A 24,611-nucleotide genomic window follows, 5' to 3' on the forward strand; every position below is an offset into this window, starting at 1 on the left:
AATTAAAACATCAAATGTGTTTGATATCTTTTCGTGTACTCCATGTATTTTGTCTAGCAAACACAACATTTTTGAAGCCAACAAAATGTTGATTTCCATTTACACAGACAGCTGAAGTTGAAAACATCTTGTACCATTAGCCGCCACACCCAAAGAGTCAAAATGTTGGTGAAGCAAAGTTCCAGATTCTTCTTCATCCTCTTCAACTCCTGAGCTTCCTGTGGAGCTCACTTGACTGAGGGAGTCCGTGTCCTCTACAAAGCAACAAAACAGATAAAGTCACATAAACAGGAGGACCTTCAACATTTAAAGGCCACTACTACGGTTTTAAAGCACTCCAGACACAGCATGTAATGTGACTCACGGTCATGGGGCTGGTCGCTATGGGAGGCTGGACTCTCAGCCGAACAAGCACTATCTGGACTTAGCTCCTCTTCCTCAGGGTCATCACCTGCACCCTCACACAGAGCTTTAACATCAAACTCTCTGCATGAAGGAAAAAAAAAATATTACTAGATAAGTGAAAATGCTACTAGGGAATTTCATATAGCTATATTTAGTTTACTCCATGTACAAAGTCCAGTTTCACTGTATGAAAATGGAAGATACAGGGTTGTATAAACATTGTGTCACACTGTTTATTATTTGCTTAGTCCCGTTCCAAAATGAAACTGTGAATATCAACCTTTCATAAATTGTGCAAAAAAAAAAAAAAAAAAAAATCAAATTAATTCATTGGGGACTGGTGACTGTCACATCAGGCAACCACTGGGATACCTCAGGGCTCAATGCTTGACCCACTTCTCTTTTGAGTACATACTACAATGCTACTCTAAGTCATCATACTCAAAGGCATTTTTAAATATTAAACCAAAAGCAAATTACATTGCAGCATTTCTCATGTTGCTGGAAAAGTATCTGCTAAATTAATAAATATAAATACACCCACTTCCTAGGTAAAAAATGAAGCAAACCAGATATCATTACAAGCAATTTACCCTTCTCCAGTGGACAGAGCAGTGCTGTTTGCTGGGTACAAAATGTAGCCGGTCTTGTCTGGTGAGCTGAGCTCTGGATGGAAGTTCTCCTCTCCATGCGGCAATTGCAGAAAATTTGGCCCTTGGAGCGAAGAGCTAAACCCATCTCGGGAATCCTATAACAAATAAACAAACACGTTCATATTTCAATTAAGGGACCAGACAATTACATGGATACGATTATTAGTTAGTCTTGTTAAGAAAAGCCTCACTGGTATTATTGGCTCATACTTTGAGTTATAGATTTTCTGTTTTTGTTGGTCCCACTAACTGTTTTCTAAAATCTTGCCCCTTTGACCATTGTCTGTCTCACATAAGAATGGAAATGGAGTGGCAGACTAAATGACTGACATTTTTCTCCAATATCCAGTCACGTGTAGCTGAGAAAATAAGAACACACCTACAAAAAAGGTTCCAACACCATTTAACCAATAAATTTCCATGTTTTTTTTCAGCAGTTCATTTCATGACACCTGGTTAAGAATTAAATTTAAGGACTTTAAAGGGAATTTTAGAATTTTTGCAGCATGTGATTTTTTTTTTTTATACTTGTACCCAGCTCCAAATAATTTGCCAATAAATTATTTTGTATTATTTTTGAGTGCTGTCACTTAAAAAAAAAAAAAAAAAATAAATAAAAATAATAAAAAAAAAATTATATTATATATATATATATATTTTTTTTTTTTTTTTTTTTTTTTTTTAAGTGACAGCACTCAGAAATAGTTTATTGGCAAATAATTCTGGAGCAATAGCAATGTTCTATATGATTTATCTGTAAACACCAGCCTGAATATAATTTAAATGACACTTGAAATATAAACTGTCTTAATGATTTCGTTTCATACATTAGAGCATGTTAAACCAGTTTCATGATGACACAGGTCAAACTAAAACAGTTTCCTCTGCATAATGTTCATTTTTAGGGATAATCATTTGTCAAATACAAATGTTTAGACATTTTTATAACAATATGAGTGAGTTTAACCAAATTAATCTTTCAATGCACAATTCATGATTTAATACACTGTCTGGCACTGCTATGGTTTATATAACAAGATTCTTCGACAGCATCATTTTACTACTTTAGCGAAAACTATTACTAGTCAAATTAGAACAGTATTTTGATATTTTGCTAACAATATTGTGCAGTCTACCAATTAAAAGCACTGAAAAACACCCACAAGCAGCTTCACAGTACAGAGTGATCACTGGCGTGGTGTACAGGGGGCATAACAGGGCAAATTTTTTTGAAAATTTACTATTTAAATATATAGATGTATTTGCTTCTTCATCAGAACAGATTTAAATACTCCCACACCATGCAGCTATGCGCACAGTTGAAAAACAGCTAGTGGGGCATCAGCCTGACAAAACTTACACTGCAAATCTTTTCCTCCTCCTCTAGATCATCATCAACATCTTCATCCAGCAGACTGTCGAAACTCTGAGGGTGAAAGCGAGAGTCTTCCTCAAACTCTTCCTCTCCCACGGCTCTGCTGGGAGTGTGTGAGAGGGGAAGCTGCATGCTCTTCATCTCCAGTACTGTGCGGATGGCTAGTGGATCTGACTGCACCGCCCAGCGTCCCTGCGGCTGGTACTGAGATCTATTCGCTACGCCACCACCATCATTTTCACCTCTTCCACCCTGTGACAACCAAGAGATCCACTGGTCATGAAAGAACACAATATGCAACAAAACTTTATGATAACAGAAACGTACATACCAGTCTACGAACCCACATGGGCATTTTGCCATTGGTTTGGAGCACCAAAGAATCCACAGATGCTGAAGTGGAACAGTCAAGCCCATTAAATTCCATTTCAAACTGCATTCTATATATTTTGCTTATGCACTTGATGTGACCGAGAGGCTCAAGACTTCCCAGTATCATCTCAGACGTGACACTGACGTACCATCAGTGGAATCGAGCCTGTCTGGAGTCCTGCAGTCTTCCACACCATCTTCTGGAGTCTCCTCTGGCATCAAGCTGCCCTCCTCTTCCTCCTCCATGTGAGGCAACATATTACAGGGTACAGTGATGTAGGTCTCTCTCCTGAGCAATAGGAATTTAACAGAAAAATAATGAAATGGGAATCATTTGAATTTTTGGCATGATTTAATCATATAACCACAAATTAAGTTAAAATTTTGTTAAACAAAAGAATTTGTTTTTTGGTATCTGCTAAATCCATCATCGGAACATCTAAGGGCTGTGTAAAGTCTGTAGAATGCACAACAGCAACAAATTTTGATTTGTAACTTCCAGTGCTCACTTCATTTTAAAGCTGCAGTCTGTAAGTTTTGCTTCTTTTTTGCCATCTCTGTTTGAAAATCTGCAATTGCAGTTATTTGCGCAATTATTTTCCTTGTGTGGGTTGTGCACCGGCACAGCTCCAGTGCGGATCAATGTAATGTTTTGAGGAGTATGCGTGGTTGTCAGTCACCGCACCGGTGTGGATAACGTATTTCACAGATTCTAGCCTACACGTTGGAATATAAGACCCAAATAAAAATTTTTAGGGATGTAACGATTAATTGCGAGATGCTAAACAAATCACGATTCAATTAGTGGCAGGAGTTTATATGAATGCATGTCTTAGGTGAACTTACTGTCACAGGGACCACTCAAATCAGAAAACATTATTATAAGCTAACGGTTGTGAATCAGGCTAAAGTAAAGTGACAGTTTTGAACACTGGCTGGTTATGTCCTTGCTCAAATATCAATTTCGTATAATTAAAAAAAAAAAAAAAAAAAAAAAAAAAAAAAAAAAAGCTTACAGACTGCATAGCCTGCAGCTTTAATAAAAATTTTAAAAATCATTTGGTCATCACATAATTGTCCATGCTGCAGGAATGACAAATTAACAGTTTAGCACTTGTTGTTCCATTGAATCGGTCTATTGTTTTCCTAAATGGGTTTTTGGTTTAATGCCTGAAATAATGTCTAAAGCTCAAGATATTTTCATGGTTTATTCTATGACAAAGTGCATATGTAATACCCCCTTGTTTTTTTAAACAGGTTTTGCTTGTCTTAAAGGTGGTTGCCAACAAGTGGCAAAATTGGACTACAAACAGGTAAACTCATCTAATTACTAGTCCACATTTACAGTCTCATTTTGCTTATAATCGTGCTCTTGCAAACTAGTCTAACTCAAACTTTTGGGGATTTTTTTTTTTAAGACTGAAAGTGTTGACAGAAGGCTAAAGTGTAACTGTGTAATAATACAAAGCACGGTGAAAATTAGTAATGTCAGTAGCATATGTAAATTAACAATGTTTTCTCTCTCTCCGTTACCTGGACTGAGAAATTCATGTTTATTTATCAGAAAAAGTCTGCCTGGTGACACAAAACAAACTTTACTTCTGCATTTTTTTATCCCTAACAACGGAAAGTCAGATCAACATGCCGTGGTTTTGTTTACTACACACTAAAGCATGCATGAAGCTTGTGCTGTTTTCAATGCATTTTTCTCATTCTGAGGACATGAACACATTAACTTTATCTCCAGAGCTGCCCTGAGAGTTCACTTTCATTTTCAAAGAATTTCATAGGGAAAAAAGACCAATGCAAGTGCAACTGCTTTTTGCTGCAAAATATAAATCATACACGCATCAACTCAATCTGGGACTGTGCCAACACTTCTAGTGTGAATGTGAAATAAAAAGATCAGATTTGCAGTGACTCTACCTGATGGCTTGCTGTTTGCTGGGGGCCCGCTGAACTGTCACACCTGCTTGCTGCTTCCTCTCTGCCAGCCTCTTCCTCATGGAGTTGGTCATCTGGGAATCCAACCGCCACACAAACACACAGCTGGACATACACACAAACACACACACCAGCATTAGACATGTGTATGAGTGATGGTCTAGACCAGGGTTCCTCAAATCTTACCCTGGAGGGCCAATGCTCCAACCCTGATCAAACACACCTACATGTGATTTTCTAATGAACCTGAAGACATTGATAAGCATGCTCCGGTGTGTTTGATTAGGGTTACAGCTAAACTCTGCAGGAAAGTGTATCTCGTGGGCCAGATTTGAGGATCCCTGGTCTAGACTGATGTGTCATTCAAGGGACAGTCCACCCAAAAACTTTGTACATTGTGTCAATTTACTCACTCTCATATCGTTCCAAAACTGTATGCTTTTCTTCTGTGAAACATAAAAGAAGAAAGTTGGTAACCAAAAAGTTTTGGTTCCCATTGACTTCATTATATCTTTTTTTTTTTTTTTTTTATGTTCCACAGAAAGTTTGGAAAGATCAGAATTCGGAATGATAGATTCTGTAAGTGACAGAATTAGCATTTTTGAGTGAAATACCCCTACACACGTTGAGGTGAGGACAAAATATATTGGCTAATGCATTAATGCGTTTTAAGAAAAAAAAAAAAAAAAAAAAAAAAAAAAAGATTGTTTCAATACTAGTAAAATCTACATTAAATGTAATGTTTAAATTTAATGCAAGATACATTTTACCGAATGTCGAAATAAACAAACAAAAAATGAAGAATGCAGGACCTTTAATTAAACATATAAAGGGACGTGTCTCCACTTCCTTCCTCTATAGAAAAGTAAAGCCAAAGCATCTCAGTATGACCTCTGCCATTTTGAGTAGATGACCTCATAAATGAGTCTGCGCAGTAGAGATTCATTTGGAGCCAGAATCTGCGCAGTATAGATTCATTTGGAGCCAGAATCTGCGCAGTAGAGATTCGTTTAGAGCCAGAGTCTGCACAGTATAGATTCGTTTAGAGCCAGAGTCTGCGCAGTATAGATTCGTTTAGAGCCAGAGTCTGCGCAGTATAGATTCGTTTAGAGCCAGAGTCTGCGCAGTATAAATTCGTTTAGAGCCAGAGTCTGCGCAGTACAGATTCGTTTGGAGCCAGAGTCTGCGCAGTACAGATTCGTTTTGGAGCCAGAGTCTGCGCGGTACAGATTCATTTGGAGCCAGAGTCTGCGCAGTATAGATTCGTTTAGAGCCAGAGTCTGCGCAGTATAGATTCATTTGGAGCCAGAGTCTGCGCGGTACAGATTCGTTTGGAGCCAGAGTCTGCGCGGTACAGATTCGTTTGGAGCCAGAGTCTGCGCGGTACAGATTCATTTAGAGCCAGAGTCTGCGCAGTACAGATTCGTTTAGAGCCAGAGTCTGCGCAGTACAGATTCGTTTGGAGCCAGAGTCTGCGCAGTACAGATTCGTTTGGAGCCAGAGTCTGCGCAGTACAGATTCGTTTAGAGCCAGAGTCTGTGCAGTAGTGTCATGAGGTGGAGCCGCAGAATCAAAGTCTCACCCAAACTCCCGCAGACCCAATCACAAGACCACAAATCATGACACCACCCCCCGTTTTTATAGCATCAAATAACTACCTAAAAGCAAACTTCTTAGAAAAATGAACACAAACATAAATCATCACGATAAGAACTACCTCAAATGACAATAACCATCTTTGGGAAATATTTATTTGAAGTAATTTGATTATTTAGTTTAGTTAAAATTAAAAAGATAAAATGCATTTTCAACCATCTAATAAATACAAAAATCAAAGTAAACAGTCCTAATACATAAACAACTGCTTGGCATAAAGGCACAATATTCATTGAGTGCAAACTGCTCTGAAACCATGAGCCTGTATAATATGCAAAATTATTGATTTTAAACGTTAAGTGCTCACATTAATTTAACCACAGTCTATTGAATTTTAATAATCATGTTAAGTTGTCACAATTCTTGTTCTAACATGCCCAATTTAAAGACTTCTTAAAATTAAATTTAAGATTTTTGTAATAACATTTAAGACATTTAAGCCTTTTATGGCCTTCCATTTTTTTCAAACTTAAGATATTTTACGTCTTCAAGAACCAACAGGAAGCCTGCAAACTACATCCATATATGGTTTAAAATCTAAATAAATGTTAAATATTATTGTACACACCTTGTTCAATTTTTTTATACTGTAACTATATCCACACATACATATATACACATACATATATACATACATATATATATATATATATGGTTAAAGGATTTACCTGTCGCCAGAGACATATATATATATATATATATATATATATATACATATATATATATATATATATACATACATACATACACATATATTTATATTTATATATATATATATATATATATATATATATATATATGGTTAAAGGATTTACCTGTCGCCAGAGACGGTAATCAGATGCCTGCAGTATATATATATATATATATGGTTAAAGGATTTACCTGTCGCCAGAGACGGTAATCAGATGCCTGCAGTCCTGGCTGAACTTCATACCTGTAACAATTTCTGTGTGGGGATAAAATGTTTGGTCAACAATAAGGAGACCAATAAAATTGTTTATGCAGGGAAAGAATGAAATCAGTGATTAAGAAAAACAATCTTACCCGAATGTCCAAATAAGGTGGCTACACATTCGCCTGACTCATAGTCAAAGATACAGATATTTTTGTCTGAACAACTGGTGGCCAGAAACATCCCAGAGGGATCCAACTGAACCTGAGAGCAAAAACAACAAAGTTATTGCCAAAAAAGAAAGTTATTGACTGCAAATGTGAACTACCATAAAGAGTATTATTCACATCACGCACACACACACCTTAAGCAGTGTCCCATCATCATTCAGGGAGCCCTTGAAACACTTTTTCATCTTGCCGCTCTGCACATTGTACACTCTGAAAACGCAAGAGTCTTTAAATGGCATTCATGCAAATAACTCTGATAATGTTCTTATCATGCCTCTTAAATACATTTATTATTGTAGTATCAGTATAATGAGTAACAGCTCACACAAAGCCCTACCTAACGTTACGGTCTTGGCACGCGATGGCCGTGTGTGTGCGTGTGGCGTCCAGGTCCATATCATACAGTGTGCTCTTCTCCACTATGTGATGTGATCGTGAGAAGTTCAAGCCTTCCGAGGTCTTTCAGAAGAGAGACACAAACAACAACAGTTAGAAAGAAAAAAATAAGTTGCATTAAAGGCAGATTAATCAAATGCAAAGCTTAGACGTCTATTTGCATGTTCACTGACTGACCCCTCGGACACATTATATCCACTGCCATTTTTCCCCCTCTAAATTTTTCTGGATTTCATTTTATTTAATGGAATAATAAAAATTTCAGTAATCAAAAAGTATGTCTAATAATTGAAACTCAGAGGACAAGTCTAGTTTTTCAGAGTGCGAACCATCTACAGTCTCTTCAATAATTGAAACTGAAAATTGAAGCTCATACAATTTAACAACAATCTACAAAAGTTAAATTTGGGTGAACTAACCCTTTAAGCAAATTGGATCCTTTTTCTTCCTAATTTAATTAGAGGGTTAGCTGTTAGCATATGAAACCAATAACTGTTGAATATCTCCAAAATCATGACAATATTTTATATTATCTGCTCCAGGGCAGCTCTATTTATGTCTGGCCAATCTCTACACTGTCTGTCTATGTAGTAGATATAAGAAATTACCTCTATAACATAACAGCAGTGACAGAAAAATATAACAGCAACGTAACTGTAGCATCCTTACCTTTTCAGCAGATCGAAAATAGATGCTCTTATCAGCTCCACAGCTAACCATACACAACTCTGAACTCAATCCTACAATAAAATGTATGACATGTCTTAATCTAAATGTTTATGAGTATACGATCATTAAGTGTTTATCTACTGTGAACTCACCTGTAAACTTGATGGCAGTGATGGAGGCCGAATGATCATAAACTGTCTGCACTAAATTGCATTTGTTCTCCATGTCAAAGATGTGAATGAGTCGATCACGACTCGCAGAAGCCAACAGATGCATACCTGACAGGAAAAACACACATCTACACTGTCAATAAAAAAAAAAAAGTTTTTCCATAGCCCTTTTCACAAAAAGCCATGTTTCACCTCAAATTAAATGAAACCGTTTGTGCAATACAAAATATGTATTCGGAATAAAGAAATGGCTCACTTACCGGTCTCTGTAGGGGAGAAGGCTAGACACAAAACCTCCGAATCATGAGCCTCGATTTTCTGCAGCTCGTCCATAAACTGTAAGCCAAAGATCCTGAAGAAGTGACAGTTGATTCAGCAGATGTTCATTTAGGATTTAGTTCTCTGCATAGATCCTTCATTTTCTCTCACCTCAGGTTTCCACTGCGGTCTCCAGCGGCCAAATGTTGGCCATCTGGGCTGATTCCCAGCACCCTGATCCCAGATTTACCATCCTGGCTTGCTCCCTCAGCTTTCTCAGCCTCAGCTTTGAGGTACTGTGTGTCATCGTCCACATACACGATCCTTACGATATCCTGAAACAGCAAAATCAATGAATACGAGAAGAACGTATAGCCAAAATATTCCGTCACCCCGCACACCATTCCAAAGCCTTTACATAAACACAAATTACAATGTTTTTAATGAAACCTGAGAGATGTTTCCCTCCATTGAAAGTTTATTCCACCAAAACTGACGCTTCTCAAAGTTCGTAAAGACACAATAAAAGGAACACAAATGAATTAAGAAAATTTTTCTGCCACAATCACATGATTTACTTTAGCTTTTATTCACATATAAACAGATCAATGAACATATATAAAGCTTGATTCATATGGATTACTTTTATGATTTCTTTGTGAACTTTAAGCATCAATGTTTTGGTGGAATGGACTGTCAATGTAAAGAAAAGAAAAAAAAAAATTCTCAGGTTTCCTTAAAAATAACTTCATTTGTTTCCCGCAGTTGAAATAAAAGTCTCTTTGAACAACATGAGGGTGAGTTTTGGGCTAAACTGTGTGATTTATTATTTTTTTCTTTGTTTGTTGCTTTAATGTCCTTTATTTTGTAACAGTTTGGGTTTGTGCATTTCTGGATGTAAATTTTTTTCAAAACACAAATAATACAAAAAAAGGTTTCTTTTTTTTTATCTAGTTTATTGTTATTGTTTTAGAGTATGGCAAAATACAAATATTCAGTCATTAAGTTTCCGAATTATTATGAGGTTATAACATCTGCACACAATAATACCTCTGGTATGAAATTATAAACACTATTAAACTACCTTTCAGCTTTTTCAGGTATTAACTGATTATGGTTCTCCCATTATGCTGCGCACAAGTAAATTTAAGGAAATTAAAACGATAAAAACTTCACAGTTCTTGAAAAAAGTTTTCATATTTAACAAAGGATAAAAATGAAAATATGATTTAATATCATCATGTCTAGCAGTAACAGTCAGTACCTGGCTGTAAAGGTTGTGGCGAAGGCCGTGTCCTGAATCCCTCTTCCACAGGCGGATGGTGTTATCGGATGAACAGGTGAGGAAAGAGCCGGGTGACAAACACGCCGCAGATGAATCTTCAAGCTCGGGGTAGGTCTGCAGAGAATATTTATGCATTAATAAACTGGCCTGGCTAGTGTATTGTTATTTATCTGATAAACATGGTCTGTCACTACCTCACCTCCACACTCCACACACAGCCGCTGTGGTACAGAGCTGAATAGACCTTGCCTACGCTCCGAATGTCCCGCACGTCCCACACGTACACACTGTGGTCATTATACACACACGTCAAGTGCCTGGTCACAGGGTCAAAGGTCAAAGCCAGTGTATCTGGATACTGTGCTTCTGGGTTTGCGCCAAACAAATGCCTATGAAAAGAGAAGTAATCAAAGAAAAATGTATAACATTTGATATTGAAGGGGTGGGTCACTGTTTTTTTTTTTTTTTTCTATGCTTGATTGCGTTTATGGGGTGCTGTCGAAGCATTAACATGCGTTAATGCTTCGTTAAAAAAAACAACAACAACAAAAAAAAAATCATTATTTTTCACATAATTTACCTTTATTCCACACCGATCTATCCCTTCTCTGAGAAATGCGCTGATCATTTCCTGCTTTTATGAAGCCCCTCCCTCAGAAATAGGCGATGGGCTCTGATTGGTTAGCTAGCCCAGTGTGTTGTGATTGGCTAAACCACCTCTAGTGCGCGTCTAAATGTCCCACCCCTCACCTCATTTGCATGTGCTCCGGTTGTATCAATTTGAGTTTGTTTGGGAAGCGAGGAACAGTAAGAACCGCTGCTTTAGAACACTGATTTTGAAACTTGTGAATCCATTAGAATCATTAGAAGACAGAATCGCGATTCATATATAAACAGATTTTCACGTGCACCTCTAGTTTTCTCTTCCTCTTCTCTAAAGCAGCACAGCATTACCCCGTCCCCTTTGCAGCCTTTTACCAAGGGCGGGGTTTATCTGGGTTTGTGATGTCACAAAACCAGGAAGTAACTCATTGTAGTCCCTACCAGCCGTTTTTGTAGGCATTAAACTGCCAGAATTTTAAAAGACGATATCTCCGTTTGCATTGAACTTTAAGCTTCGTAACTTAGCAGATATTGTTTATGCTCAAACCGCAACATTACACACTAACGTTAAAAAAGTGAAGTCGCAACGAACCTCCTCTTTAATATGGTGTGTGTATACATAAATACATAAAATTTATATAATACATATATAATGCTTAATAATACAGATGAGAATTCAATCCATAAAAAAAAAAAAAAATGCAGTTAATGTGTTTATCTTGCTGTCATTTCTCACACCAGTGATTGTGATATTTCAGTGATTTTTTTGTGATTTTAGTGATATTCTTGTTATTTTATATATATATATAGATATATATATATATATATATATATATATATATATATATATATATATATATATATATATATATATATATGTGACAGTGTTATTTTAGTATGACAACATACTATTACAGTTTGTTAGTATTTTGAATTTGAATATTTGTAGTCTTTGAATTTAGTTTTTCAAGCTGCACACCTGCATTTCCACAATTTTAATAATATTCCATGCGTTACAACACATGAAATCTAATTTCTCCTCCCAAAGCCTCACTCACATTTCATCTCTTTTTTTTTCAGGGGGTTTATTTGCTTAAACATTCATTATCCTCCTTTAGTCCTTTTGTTTATTTTAAGTGGAAAAACACTGTAGATCAGATATATTTTTACTTGTCAAAATAACAGAAATCATTAATTATATTACCAAATACGGTAAATAGCGAACACCACAAGTCAGTTGATGAGGAATTAGAAATGCGTTTTATCTTAAAGAGCAGGTCAGATGGGTTTTTGAAAAATCTCTCTTTTGCAGTTTATAACGTAGCTATCCTTAAATGAAAACAATCTGCAAAGTTGTTAATCAAAAAAGTGCATGATAAAGATATTGTCTCTCAAAAGAGAGAGTCGGTTCTGAATCACCGTAACGAGTCGTTATATTTTCGACTCTTTTGCCTGTACGTCACTGGGTACACATTTGCATAATCCCCACCTGCCCGCGAAATACGAACAGAGTCTGACCTGCCCACAAACACTTTTGCTATTAGTGCGTTTACATCATGTTGAGAAGACACTGTGTTCAAGGATACCACAGAAATACAATTCGAGCCTTTTGTTGTGTGCTTGTCATTTTATCAAGAACTGCTTCTCTAATCTGGGCTTTTATCTTCCTTGGCTTCTAATCTTCTTAATTTGGACTAACAAGCTCTCTGAACCACGACCTGTAAGTAGTACGATTGATACGTTAGGTGTACATTTTCAATTGAGTGCTCAAAATATAATTTTTTTTGTGCCAATGTGATGTATACCTAGTGCAGCTTTAGGTTTCCAGGTAAAGCACGATATTACTGTCTTACTGAAGTAGCTCTAAAAATTCGCAGTGAACCTAAGAATATGTCGATTATTGTAGACTGACGTTGTTCTAATTATTTTGTTTAATAATAAAGAATGTAGTGTAGCACACAGACTTTATAATAATTGTGAAACTGCTGTTTATTTTGCTGCACTGGCAGTTACAGGGTTAATGCGGGAGAGATGAGTGATTTCGGCTGGTGCTCCTGTGATACAACTGTTCTGCGTTCTGATTAAAAGTTAAGACCAAGCGTCTTTTGTCTGTCGTTCTTCAAACATTACAGTAGACATATTTTGGTTTACAAACTGTATTGTTTAATCAGTTAGTCACGTTAGCACTCGGCTAACGTATCCACCTAGTGTTCACAGTTTAGCAGCTACTAGCTGTGGGCACGATTCGCTTGCATAAGTGTTTTTGTATTTTATGTCATTATAAGAACAGATTGACTATATTATTGTTTTATGTAAAGGTGCTTTGTCAATGGTAGCGCTGGCTAACTGGCTCAAGGACTCATCTCTGTGCCAATCACAACAGGTTTGGCCAGCTGACCAATCAGAGCAGAGTAGGCTTGAGGAAGGGAGGGGCTTGCTCCGAACTTGCTTGAAACGAATCATTTCCTAATCATTGGCAAATGACTCTAATATTAAATGTATATTCTGAGAAAATGACAATGTTTTCTGACCTTAGATGCATTTAAACCTGATGTAGGGGACTCCAATACAATATTGGGATACTTTAAAATACCATATGAGCTGCTCTTTAAGGGTTTCCTCACATTTAACTTTATCACAATTTGTGCTTGTTATCCATTATAAGATATGTCAAGTTTATTTATATAGAGCATTTCCAACATTTTATAATGAATGCCACTTATAATGAATGATTTAGGTTTATTTTTATTATTCATTATTGTTCTTTACACCATTAAATTAGCAAGATTTAAGTGAAGGAGTAGGGGAAACTAAAATTTCATGATTATTATGAGATATACAGGCAGTTATCACCTAGTGCCACTTCAGAAAATATGGTAAACTGGTACTACCTATATTTGCTTTTGCATTATATTTGTTCTCAGAGAAATTGGTGTTCACACAGGATGTGTTTGACATTGCATTCAAAAACAGCTGGAGTGAAAAAAACCAAAAACACAGCATCTCTAGACACAAATGTGCAACTGTGATTATTAGAGAAATTGTTGCAGCACTCTTCATTAGTCCAGGATTTTCTGACGGTCTCTTACCCTGGCTGGGTGCCCTGAGACACATCTACTCCCAAGCAGTGCGGCCGGTGCAGTGTGGTGATGTAATGCAGGTCCTGTGGGCTGAACACGCGCACTGTGCCATCTGCACAACCGCAGAAGACAAACGTCTCGCTCACCGATAAGCACTGTGCTGACGTCGTCTACAACAGCAAAACAAAGACATAAGACAGGACACTTTCCTAAATATTTCCTAAACGACTACAGAAGATCTGGTGGTGAGCAAATGATGTAATGCTAGATTTCTTTAAATCCGTTCTGATGAAAGAAACTCTTGGGTGAACTATTCCTTTAAATGGTAATTACTACAAACTACAAGGCTCTTTGGAAAATTTGATTTGGTTATTCTTGGATTTGAGCTGGTTCATTTCACAATCCAGCTGACAGTCCATGATTGATTATATGATCAAATAAATTACTTGCATTATATAAATATTTTAAAAGAATTATAACGCAATGTTCCATATGGAAGCCTTTTTCAGCCAGTAAATAAAAAAATAAAACAAGGTAATTGCAACTTTTTAATCTCATGATTCTGACTTTTTCTCAGAATTGCAAGTTTATATCTCGCAGTTGTGAGTTATAAAGTCAAAATTTCGAGTTATAAAGTCAGAATTGTGAGATTAAAAAAAAAAAAAAACAATTACACAGTTTTATTTTTATTCAGTGGCGGAAACAGGCTTCCACAGGTCCAGGTTAAATAAAGTGCAACAAAATATGTTTGAAATGGGAAAAATTGCAAGCCTACAGGGCAATTGGAAATGGTTGATAAGAGACATTTGCACTTCAGCAATGAACAGAGGCAATGCATGTAACTTGCCTTGAGATCGACCCAGGAGTCCAGTTGTCTGTTGCTGTTGAACTGGCACAGCAGACCCGTGTGTGTGATGCAATAGGTGCTGCTGGCCATAGAGCCACGACCACATGCCAAACCACAAAACTGACTGTTCTGATGCTCCCCGAGCAACCCTGAGCGACCAATCAGAGGCACTGTGCTGTTCACCTGGAGAAGCCAATCAGAAAACATATGAACATCTCAACAGGTGATGACTTTCCTAAACGCTTCAAGAACATGAAGATGTGAGGTTATTTGAACGGAGGAATGACAAGTGTTATGTGCTTCATCTGGTAAAATGACAAACCCACAGCCACAGAAGGATGTGTGCAAACACAGGAAACATCAGTTCAGATTAGCATACTTGAGATTCTTAGGTTGTGTATAGAACCCAGTTAGCAATGAACCAAAACCTAGGACAAACTGGCCTGAAAAGCAAAACCTATAATGATTTTTAGCCTTTGTTTGGCATAATTAATTACACATACAAATATACAGTACTGCTAACTGATTATACTTGTTCTTTCTTCCTTCCTTACCATTATTAATACATAATAAACCACATAAAATTTAAAATAACTTATTTGAAAATGTAATTTATTCCTTGATGCAAAGCTGAATTTTCAGCATCATTACTCCATTCTTCAATGTCTCATAATCCTTCAGAAATCATTCTAATACACTGATTAGCTGCTCAAGAATTATCTTATAATTAAACAGCTGCTTATTTTTTTTGTTTTGTTTGTTTGTTTTTGGAAATCATCAGACACTACCATTGGGGTAAGATTAAAAAAAATATATATAATAATAATAAATAATATATATATATATATATATATATATATATATATATATATATAATATATATATATATGTGTGTGTGTGTGTGTGTGTGTGTGTGTGTGTTTTTGTCTTGTCGCGCCGGGACACGGCATCACAATATGTTAAAGAGCGTAACATTTCCATCACACGCATAAAGTATTCGGCCAATCACAATGCACTGGATAGCTGGCCAATCAGAGCAAACCTCGCTTTTCAGAACGATAAGCTTTGTAAAAAACGACATGTTTCAGAAGGCAGGGCATAGAGGAGAAACAATAATGTACATTATGTGGACAATGTATTTTTTTTTTACCTTAAACCGCATAAACATTGCATTACACCAAATACACAAAATAATGTTCCTTTTTGCAGCATCATATGACCCCTTTAATGAAAGTGACAGTAAAAGACTTGAAATGTTTCTAGCGCTAATAAATGCTGTTCTTTTGAACTTTCTATTCAAAGTATCCTAAAACACATGCATCACAGGTTTCACAAAAATATTAAAAGAGCAAAAACTGTTTTTAACACTGATAATACAAACCATTATTAATAACTGAGGACCAAAACATATTAGAATGAAAACTGGAGTAATGATGCTGAAAATTCAGCATTACCTTCACAGAAATAAAATGACATTTTAAAACAGAAACAGCTGTTCTGACCTGTAGCATGTGTTTGCAAAAAAAAATAAAAAATCATTTTCTGGAATTTCAGTGCATTTGTAGGCTGTAGCAACATGTGCCAAGGGTCTCACCCTTCTTTCCTTTGAGGCATCAAGGTACCAGAACCTCACATGCCTGTTCCCTGCGGTTACAAAGTAGCTGTTGTCCTCCGAGAAAGATACAGCAAGCACACGGCTGGACACCTTGTTGGATGCAATAACAGTCCCCTTCTACAAGCAAAGAAAAGATTTAAAAGCATTATTTCTTGTAAACCAGACTCACAAGCTGCCTTCCGGCTGACAGGGTCCCTATGCAGTGTTCACTGCTCCCTATGAACGGAGCACGGGATGTCTGTTGAAGTTCAGTTTACTTCATTCAGAACATGCTACAGTGTCCTCAAAGATACGACTCAAGTTATGCATTAGAGAGTTTAATGTGTCCTTCAAGTAGAGTCAGAAATATCAATTACAAATGACTGAGCAAACACACATTTACCAATTGGGATTATAGATAATGCACAAGTTGCTCCCCTGTGAAGGATGTGTCGATTTGAAACAGTGGAAACGTGAATCTACTTCTAATGTAGATAATATCACATAAAGAAAAAGTCTTTTTAATCTTATTAAAATTAAATATCAGTCAGGTCATTTTCTTAGGTTCATGGCTGTGATTTGGTACCCACCTTCCACTCCCAAACACTGACTGTCCTGTCGTGCTGGTATCCCACAGACACTATATAGCTTCCGTTGGGGGAGAATGACACACACGCCACCCCATACTTATGGCACTGGACCTCTGCCACCTGTGTCCGCTCTGCCACGTCCCACACCCGCACACAGGGCATGTGCCCGCTCTGCCAAGCAACAGGGACAGTGAACAAATTATTGATAGTAACAATGCACAAACTCATCAGAATAATTGTGGGAGACCCCACAACCAGATACAGTATGTCTACACTACTGTACAACATACCAACAACAGAGTGGTGATGGAAGTAAAAAAAAAAAAAAAATTCCATTCATTAGGGAATTGATTGATTTTTTCTTTTTTACTTAAAGGGATAGTTCACCCAAAAATCAAAATTATGTCATTAATGACTCACCCTCATGTCGTTCCAAACCCGTGAGACCTCCGTTCATCTTCGGAACACAGTATAAGATATTTTAGATTTAGTCCGAGAGCTTTCTGTCCCTCCATTGAGAATGTATGTACGGTATACTGTCCACGTCCAGAAAGGTAATAAAAACATCTTCAAAGTAGTCCATGTGACATCAGAGGGTCCGTTAGAATTTTTTGAAGCATCGAAAATACATTTTGGTCCAAAAATATCAAAAACTACGACTTTATTCAGCACTGACTTCTCTCCCGGGTCTGTTATGAGCACGTTCACAGGACATCCGGTTCACGAACGAATCACTCGATGTAACCGGATCTTCTTGAACCAGTTCACCAAATCGAACTGAATCGTTTGAAACGGTTCGCCGTCAACAATAAGCATTAATCCACAAATGACTTAAGCTGTTAACTTTTTTAACATGGCTGACACTCCCTCTGAGTTCAAATAAATCAATATCCCGGAGTAATTAATTTACTTAAAACAACAGAACACTGACTGAACCGAGCCAGATAACGAACGAAACATTGACTCGTTCTCGAGTCAAGAACCGTTTCTGTCGGATGCGTCCGATTCGAGAACCGAGGAGCTGATGATACTGCGCATGCGTGAAGCAGACTGACACACAGCAGCGCGTCTGAACCCGAACTGGTTTCTTTTGGTGATTGATTCTGAACCGATTCTGTGCTAATGTTATGAGCGCGGGTAAACCGAAGGCTTGAATCAAGGGCAATCATCGCCAATGAAGTCATTACGTCGAGCGCAAAAAAAGAACTGGTGAACCGTTTTCGGCAACCGGTTTATTGAATCAAACTGTCCGAAAGAACCGGTTCGCGGAGAAGAACAGAACTTCCCATCACTACCGGTGATCCGAAAACCGATGCAACCAGTTCTTTGACTCGAGAACGAGTCAATGTTTCGTTCGTTATCTGGCTCGGTCAGCAGTTCAGTCAGTGTACTGTTTGAGTAAATGAATTACTCGGGGATATTGGTTTATTTGAACTCAGAGGGAGTGTCAGCCATGTTAAAAAAGTTAACAGCTTAAGTCATTTGTGGATTAATGCTTATTGTTGACGCGAACCGTTTCAGACGATTCTGTTGGATTTGGTGAACTGGTTCAAGAAGATCCGGTTACATCGAGTGATTCGTTCGCGAACCGGATGTGCTGTGAACGCGCTCATAACAGACCCGGGAGAGAAGTCAATGCTGAATAAAGTCGTAGTTTTTGATATTTTTGGACCAAAAAAAGTATTTTCGATGCTTCAAAAAATTCTAACAGACCCTCTGATGTCACATGGACTACTTTGAAGATGTTTTTTATTACCTTTCTGGACGTGGACAGTATACCGTACATACATTCTCAATGGAGGAACAGAAAGCTCTCGGACTAAATCTAAAATATCTTATACTGTGTTCCGAAGATTGAACGGAGGTCTCACGGGTTTGGAACGACATGAGGGTGAGTCATTAATGACATAATTTTGATTTTTGGGTGAACTATCCCTTTAAGCTCCATATAAATTAATGTATATGTATATTTACATATAAAATCAGTCTAAATTTGGCTTATTTTCTTAAGGCAAATTTAGATCCCCAGTGAAGACCTTGTCTCCCAGACGGCTATCGGGACAAGACCACAGGAACCAGAGTCCTCTGCACAATCTGACTTTGCTGCAGCCTGGAATTGAACTGCTGGTTTTGTCTGGTCAGAGGAGAACTGGCCCCCCGACTGAATCTGCTTTCTCCCAAGGTTTTTTCTCCATTCTGTCACCGATCGAGTTTTGGTTCCTTGCTGCTGTCGCCTCTGGCTTGCTTAGTTGGGGATAGGGATATGCCGGTATCAAATTTTCCTGTTGCGATTAATTGATAATGTTTTGTCACGGTATGCGGCATTATCACGGTATTGAAATTAAGTTTTAAAAAAGTGGTCATAATACAGTATAACAGTGTAAATAACTTTTTTCTTATAACAAAAATAACTGAACATTTAAATACAATAAAGCAAATACAAAAATATATTTAAAGTTAAAAATTTTACACCGATTAAAGTGCAAAAGAACTTTAAAGACCCATAGGTATCACTTTACAATAAGACCTCAGTAGTTAACCTTAGTTTAATGCATTAACATTCACAATGAGCAATAGCTACATTTTGCTACAGAAGTTACTAATCTTTGTTAAAAAAATACAAGTCTTAGCTCATGTTAGCTCATTAAATAACAAAGTTGCAACTTTCGATTTTTAACAATGTGTTATTAAAAATTGGAATACCTAAGATTAATGAATGTTCAGAAGAATTTTTCATTGGCAGTTTGTAACTAATGAAGCCCTAATGTAAAGTGTTAATGAACAATAAAGAATCAAAACACTTTCAAACAATATCTAGGACATGTTGTAGTCCAGATTAAAATGGAAATATATAAATATTATTTTATATTATTTAAATGTTTAGAAAGTAGCAGCTGTTTTTATTTATGGGGTTTCCAGAGTAAGGGCTGCATTTTCTGCAGTTTAGCGCCATCTGCTGTCAGAGAGTGAATGTGCTTTCATTCAGCGCATCTCTCACGTGTTCCTCCATGTGCTTAGGGTTCACATGCGTCTTTAAAGCAGCATACAATGGTGTTGTGCATTTTGACCAGTTGATGGGAAAAGTATTCTTAAAATGCATTTCAAATTCTGAATAATTTGTAATATATAATTATTCTCGGTATTTGGAAGTGCCCACGATAACAATATCGTGCATATTCATTACCGTGATATATCGCATTACCGAATATCGGCACAAGTCTAGTTGGGGACACTTAATATCCAGCAATATCGTTGACTTGATTGCACAGATACTATTTCAACTGAACTGAGCTGGATGATGACATCACTGAATTCAATGATGAACTGCCTTTAACTGAAAATTGAGAGTTTACTATTGTCCCTGTGCATTATTGACACACTATTTTCCTATTTAATTCTGTAAAGTTGCTTTAACACAATCTGCATTGTTAAAAGCGCTACATAAATAAAGGTGACTTAATTCAAGCCAATATGTATATTTTAAATCTTTTATTTCAAATGTTTCAGTTAACAACTTTTTCTATTTTAATTCATTTCTACTACAACAAGCGATCTGATGTCAGCCACTGGAACATTTCAACTGCAAATCAAATCAGTCTCAAGATCTCAGCAGAGAACTCCAAAAACAGGTTTGGTTCATGACTTATATGAATGGGAAAATAATTACATTTAATATGACTGCATTAAAAATATAGACTGTAGTATCTTAATATTTCATTTAGACAAATGTAGTAGGCAATTCAAACATTTTTAGAAATCTTTAGAAGCTCTTTAGAAATAGTGTCTAGCACGAATATGCCAGTGTTTCTTTTGATTTTCATTTACTTCTAGTGTTCAACAAGATCAGATGACGAGGAAAAGCATGAGTGGATAAAAACAGTCACTAATAAACAAAGCTGTGTGTCAGAATCTAGGACAACATGTGGCTTTCACGGGTTTAAATAGTGACTAACACTCATCTAGATGCAGCCGCGGTGATATGAAGACAGCATAAGAATCCTCAGATTCCACTCAAACCTACTGCAATAGCTCACACAATGAAAGTTGTGTCATCTCCCTCACGCTTTACCAAACCCTTCCGAGGTTATTCTTTCTATGAGGAAAGTACATACAGTATATGAGAACAAAATTTTAATTTTTGGGTGATCTATTCTTTTAAATACTCCTCTTTCCAACTCCCCTGTGAAACATGCACCTTTAATTAGTCAAGATGCCTAAATATAGAAAAGCAGGCATTGCACTGCATTTGTGATCTGCTGTCGCTACAACGGTTCTCTGTTGGGACAGACACTGGGCCTCACCATGGCAACCAGGGAGCTGGAATGCATCGAACGCAGAGCACAGATGTCCGAGCAGCCCAGTCATAACTCCTCTTCCACATATATACATAACCATGCGAATCAATGACAGACTGCCTCCTTTCCGTTTCAAATGCGGCGGAGAAGGGCATTTTGCAGTCGTCATTCTTTTGGCCCTCATAAAACCTCTCAGAGCACTTACCTCACCAGTGACCAAATATTTTCCATTCTGTGAGAAAGCCAAGGCACTGAAGGTTTTCCTGAGCAACAAACACAGGATTTAGACTTAATTCAGTCACAATGTACAACATTATGCTGTGGAAGTGAAGAGAAGGATGTTATTTACCTGGATGTGTTAAATATATGAGTCTGCTTGTTTTTCTTTGGGCTCAGGATGACAATTACACAACTGAAACACATTAGTTTACAGATTATACATTATATAATACATTTATCATTATAAATTAGTATATTTGAATACTTACACTATTCAAAATTTTAAGAGTCTCTTATGCACAAGTAGGATGTATTTATTTGATCAAAATACTAAAACAAGAGACAAAATATTGCAAAATATTATTACAATTTAAAATAGCTATATCCTATTTTAATCATTCTAATATTGGCTGATTAAGAAAAATTTCATCAGTGCTTATATATATATATATATATATATATATATAATATATATATATATATATATATATATATATATATTATATATATATATAAATATTTATATTATATTATATTATATATACACACACACACCACATTTTTCTTAAATATATACATGCATGTGTTTGTATTTATTTATATACAAAATAAATAAACACCACACACACATATATTATGTAAACTAAAACTTATTTTGGATGCGATTAATCATTTGACAGCACTAAAACTTACCAAAAAGGTTCATTCATTTACTCACCCTCATGTAATTTCAAACTATTCTCCTTTGATACAAAAAAAAAAATAGCTTAAGCTCTGACAAAACATTAGCACCATATGCTATTGTCACCATGGTTGACAGCTACAGCGAAAGGATGATTTTGTTCGGTCTCATCAACACACAAAGTTATGGCTCCAGAAGACCACAAATATAGAGCATAAAAAAATATGGACTACTTTGCTTATTTGTCAGATTTGAATTGCACAGCTTTGGTCCCCATTCACGTCCATTATAGAAGGAGATTCCTTTTGTTTTACATAAAGACAATTCATGTCTCGAAAAACAAAGGGTGAGTAAATTACAATTTTCCCTTTTTGTGTGAACTATTCCTTCAAGAATGGACTTGGACACAGAATGCATGAATAGAGATAGTCCTACCCTGCAGGATATGCCACTAAACCAGTGTTGGGGTCACAGGTCAAAGCACTGCTGCTGGAGGCAGTGATGCCCAGGACCTTCTCCAAGACGACCTGCAATCATAATACAGCTTCATGAACTGATCATCTGGTGCATATTAACATTTCACGTGCATGCTGGGAAACGCAATGCAATAAACAGGGCGTGTGACGTGCATTTGGTTAAATGTGAATAATACAAACACAATGCGCTAACCAAATATCGTTACGTAGAAAAGTTGACTGCATGAGAATGAATGTACAAACAGGAAGACTCGTTCAGCTCTGCACTAACGTTACAGTAAACACAGCAGGACTGAGTGTGTCGTGCTGGTCAGAACTTTACCCGGTTGTGGATGTCTCTTCTGTGGCTCTGTCTCTTTCTCCTCATGTTCGCTGCTGCTGAAATGCTGCTGTTGTTGACTTTCTTTGCTCGAGAGGTCAAACAACTCGCGTTTAGATTCGCTCCAAAGACCAAAGCCCCATCCGCCATAGTATAACACTTCTTTTTTTAAAACGGTTCAATAAATAAGCCAGACTCTATAATTACATATTAGTTTGCATTCGAAAATGTTGAGTTAAATGCTGTCCATTGATAAGAAGCGCGAATGCCCGACTATTTTATACTCCGACCGACTTTTTAATACTGATTGCGGGTCAAAAGTTTAAATTGAGACAGAACGAAGAAATGACTTGTTTTGTCGGCTGAAAACGAAACTTCGACAATGTAACACAGCTGTTAGCAATGAAGTCCATGTAATGTGAGGTGACACTGGCAGTTTCAAACATACACCGTCTCCTGTGATTGGATGAATCGCGCACCGGAGGCGGGATCATTCATGTATCTCACTCACTATTGGTCAATTTAATATGACATCATTTATAGGTTTGCCCAGACGTCTTACTTTTTTGAGTTTGTTCTGTTATTAAAGATTAATAAAATAATAATAACAACAACAACAATAATAATAATAATAATAATAATAATAAAATAAAATCTTTTCCTTTACTAAAAGTCGTGATCATTAAATTAATTTAAACTCATAATCATTAAGCATAAACATAATAAAAGCAAGAATCGTTTACAGTTTTCCAAAATTACATATATTACATAATTACAGTTACAGAAATGGTTTCAAACATTAGGATAGACAACATATTGCATGCAATTGCTATTTACATAAACTATTAAATATTGCATGATTGATGTTATTACGTAAACAAATTCGGATGCTATGTCTTCATTTAGCCTACTTGCAGGGACGTGCACAGGAATTTTGAGGGGCAGTTGCTCCGACCTAAAAAAAGGGCACTCACGTCTACCCCCCCCCCCAAAAAAAAAAACTCACGGGCTATATGAAGGACTGAGAATAACGGGGTCTTTATAAAAATATATATACACAAAGTAAAAACACTAAAATACAGCACTCAATCACCTTAACTACTACTAATAATAACATAGAAAAACATGACGACTTTTAGTGTTAGTTTTAGTCTTTTTTTGTAATTTGGGTTATTTGTCAGGGGCAAGATTCAAAAAGGTCAGAAAAAGTATTGTGTAATAATAACTCAACAAAAACATCATACAATTTTAGAAAATATTAATTCAAAAATAAAATCAGTACACAAAATGTACATATGGGCACACATATGTAAACAGTCTCAACACTCCGCAGTAAGTGCAAAATGTGTAAGTGACGTGTGCCAGTAAAAAACCTAAAGAGCCAACAGACTAAAGAAGACATACAATGAACCGCATGTGTTCAACCCATTTTTGAGCCACAACAAGACATTTCTGTCAGATTGTCAGGGAGCTTAATCTGAGAAAAGAACATGACAAATAACAAATAAAAGAAAACTTTAAATACAGCATAATTTTTTTAGTGTGTGTGCCGTGGGTGGTGTGCATGAGTGAGTGTGCATGGGTGAGAAAAGAGAGAGAGG

The 24,611-nt window shown here is 36.7% G+C and overlaps 1 protein-coding gene across 2 annotated transcripts in view; it reads right to left on the reverse strand.

The window, feature by feature from the left end:
• The window catches only part of wdr62 (WD repeat domain 62), a 31,101-nt gene extending 7,668 nt beyond the window's left edge, over window positions 1-23,433 (reverse strand). For both annotated transcript variants that reach the window (XM_042739047.1, XM_042739046.1), the window contains exons 1-25: window positions 23,014-23,433; window positions 22,651-22,742; window positions 21,664-21,726; window positions 21,520-21,577; window positions 17,020-17,190; window positions 16,430-16,567; window positions 14,836-15,018; window positions 13,998-14,158; window positions 10,505-10,694; window positions 10,285-10,419; window positions 9,192-9,355; window positions 9,023-9,114; window positions 8,745-8,870; window positions 8,593-8,663; window positions 7,865-7,986; window positions 7,662-7,737; window positions 7,450-7,561; window positions 7,288-7,351; window positions 4,732-4,854; window positions 2,955-3,094; window positions 2,765-2,826; window positions 2,419-2,685; window positions 999-1,153; window positions 365-486; window positions 135-254 (exon numbers count right to left, since the gene is read on the reverse strand). In XM_042739047.1, coding sequence (XP_042594981.1) covers window positions 135-254; window positions 365-486; window positions 999-1,153; window positions 2,419-2,685; window positions 2,765-2,826; window positions 2,955-3,094; window positions 4,732-4,854; window positions 7,288-7,351; window positions 7,450-7,561; window positions 7,662-7,737; window positions 7,865-7,986; window positions 8,593-8,663; window positions 8,745-8,870; window positions 9,023-9,114; window positions 9,192-9,355; window positions 10,285-10,419; window positions 10,505-10,694; window positions 13,998-14,158; window positions 14,836-15,018; window positions 16,430-16,567; window positions 17,020-17,190; window positions 21,520-21,577; window positions 21,664-21,726; window positions 22,651-22,742; window positions 23,014-23,160 — 3,154 coding nt within the window. In that variant the 5' untranslated portion in view covers window positions 23,161-23,433. The remainder of the gene's footprint in view (window positions 1-134; window positions 255-364; window positions 487-998; window positions 1,154-2,418; window positions 2,686-2,764; window positions 2,827-2,954; window positions 3,095-4,731; window positions 4,855-7,287; window positions 7,352-7,449; window positions 7,562-7,661; window positions 7,738-7,864; window positions 7,987-8,592; window positions 8,664-8,744; window positions 8,871-9,022; window positions 9,115-9,191; window positions 9,356-10,284; window positions 10,420-10,504; window positions 10,695-13,997; window positions 14,159-14,835; window positions 15,019-16,429; window positions 16,568-17,019; window positions 17,191-21,519; window positions 21,578-21,663; window positions 21,727-22,650; window positions 22,743-23,013) is intronic.
• Between the last annotated feature and the right edge of the window lie 1,178 nt (window positions 23,434-24,611).

Source organism: Cyprinus carpio, chromosome B15 (genome assembly GCF_018340385.1).
Source record: "Cyprinus carpio isolate SPL01 chromosome B15, ASM1834038v1, whole genome shotgun sequence".
NCBI classification, from domain to species: domain Eukaryota; kingdom Metazoa; phylum Chordata; class Actinopteri; order Cypriniformes; family Cyprinidae; genus Cyprinus; species Cyprinus carpio.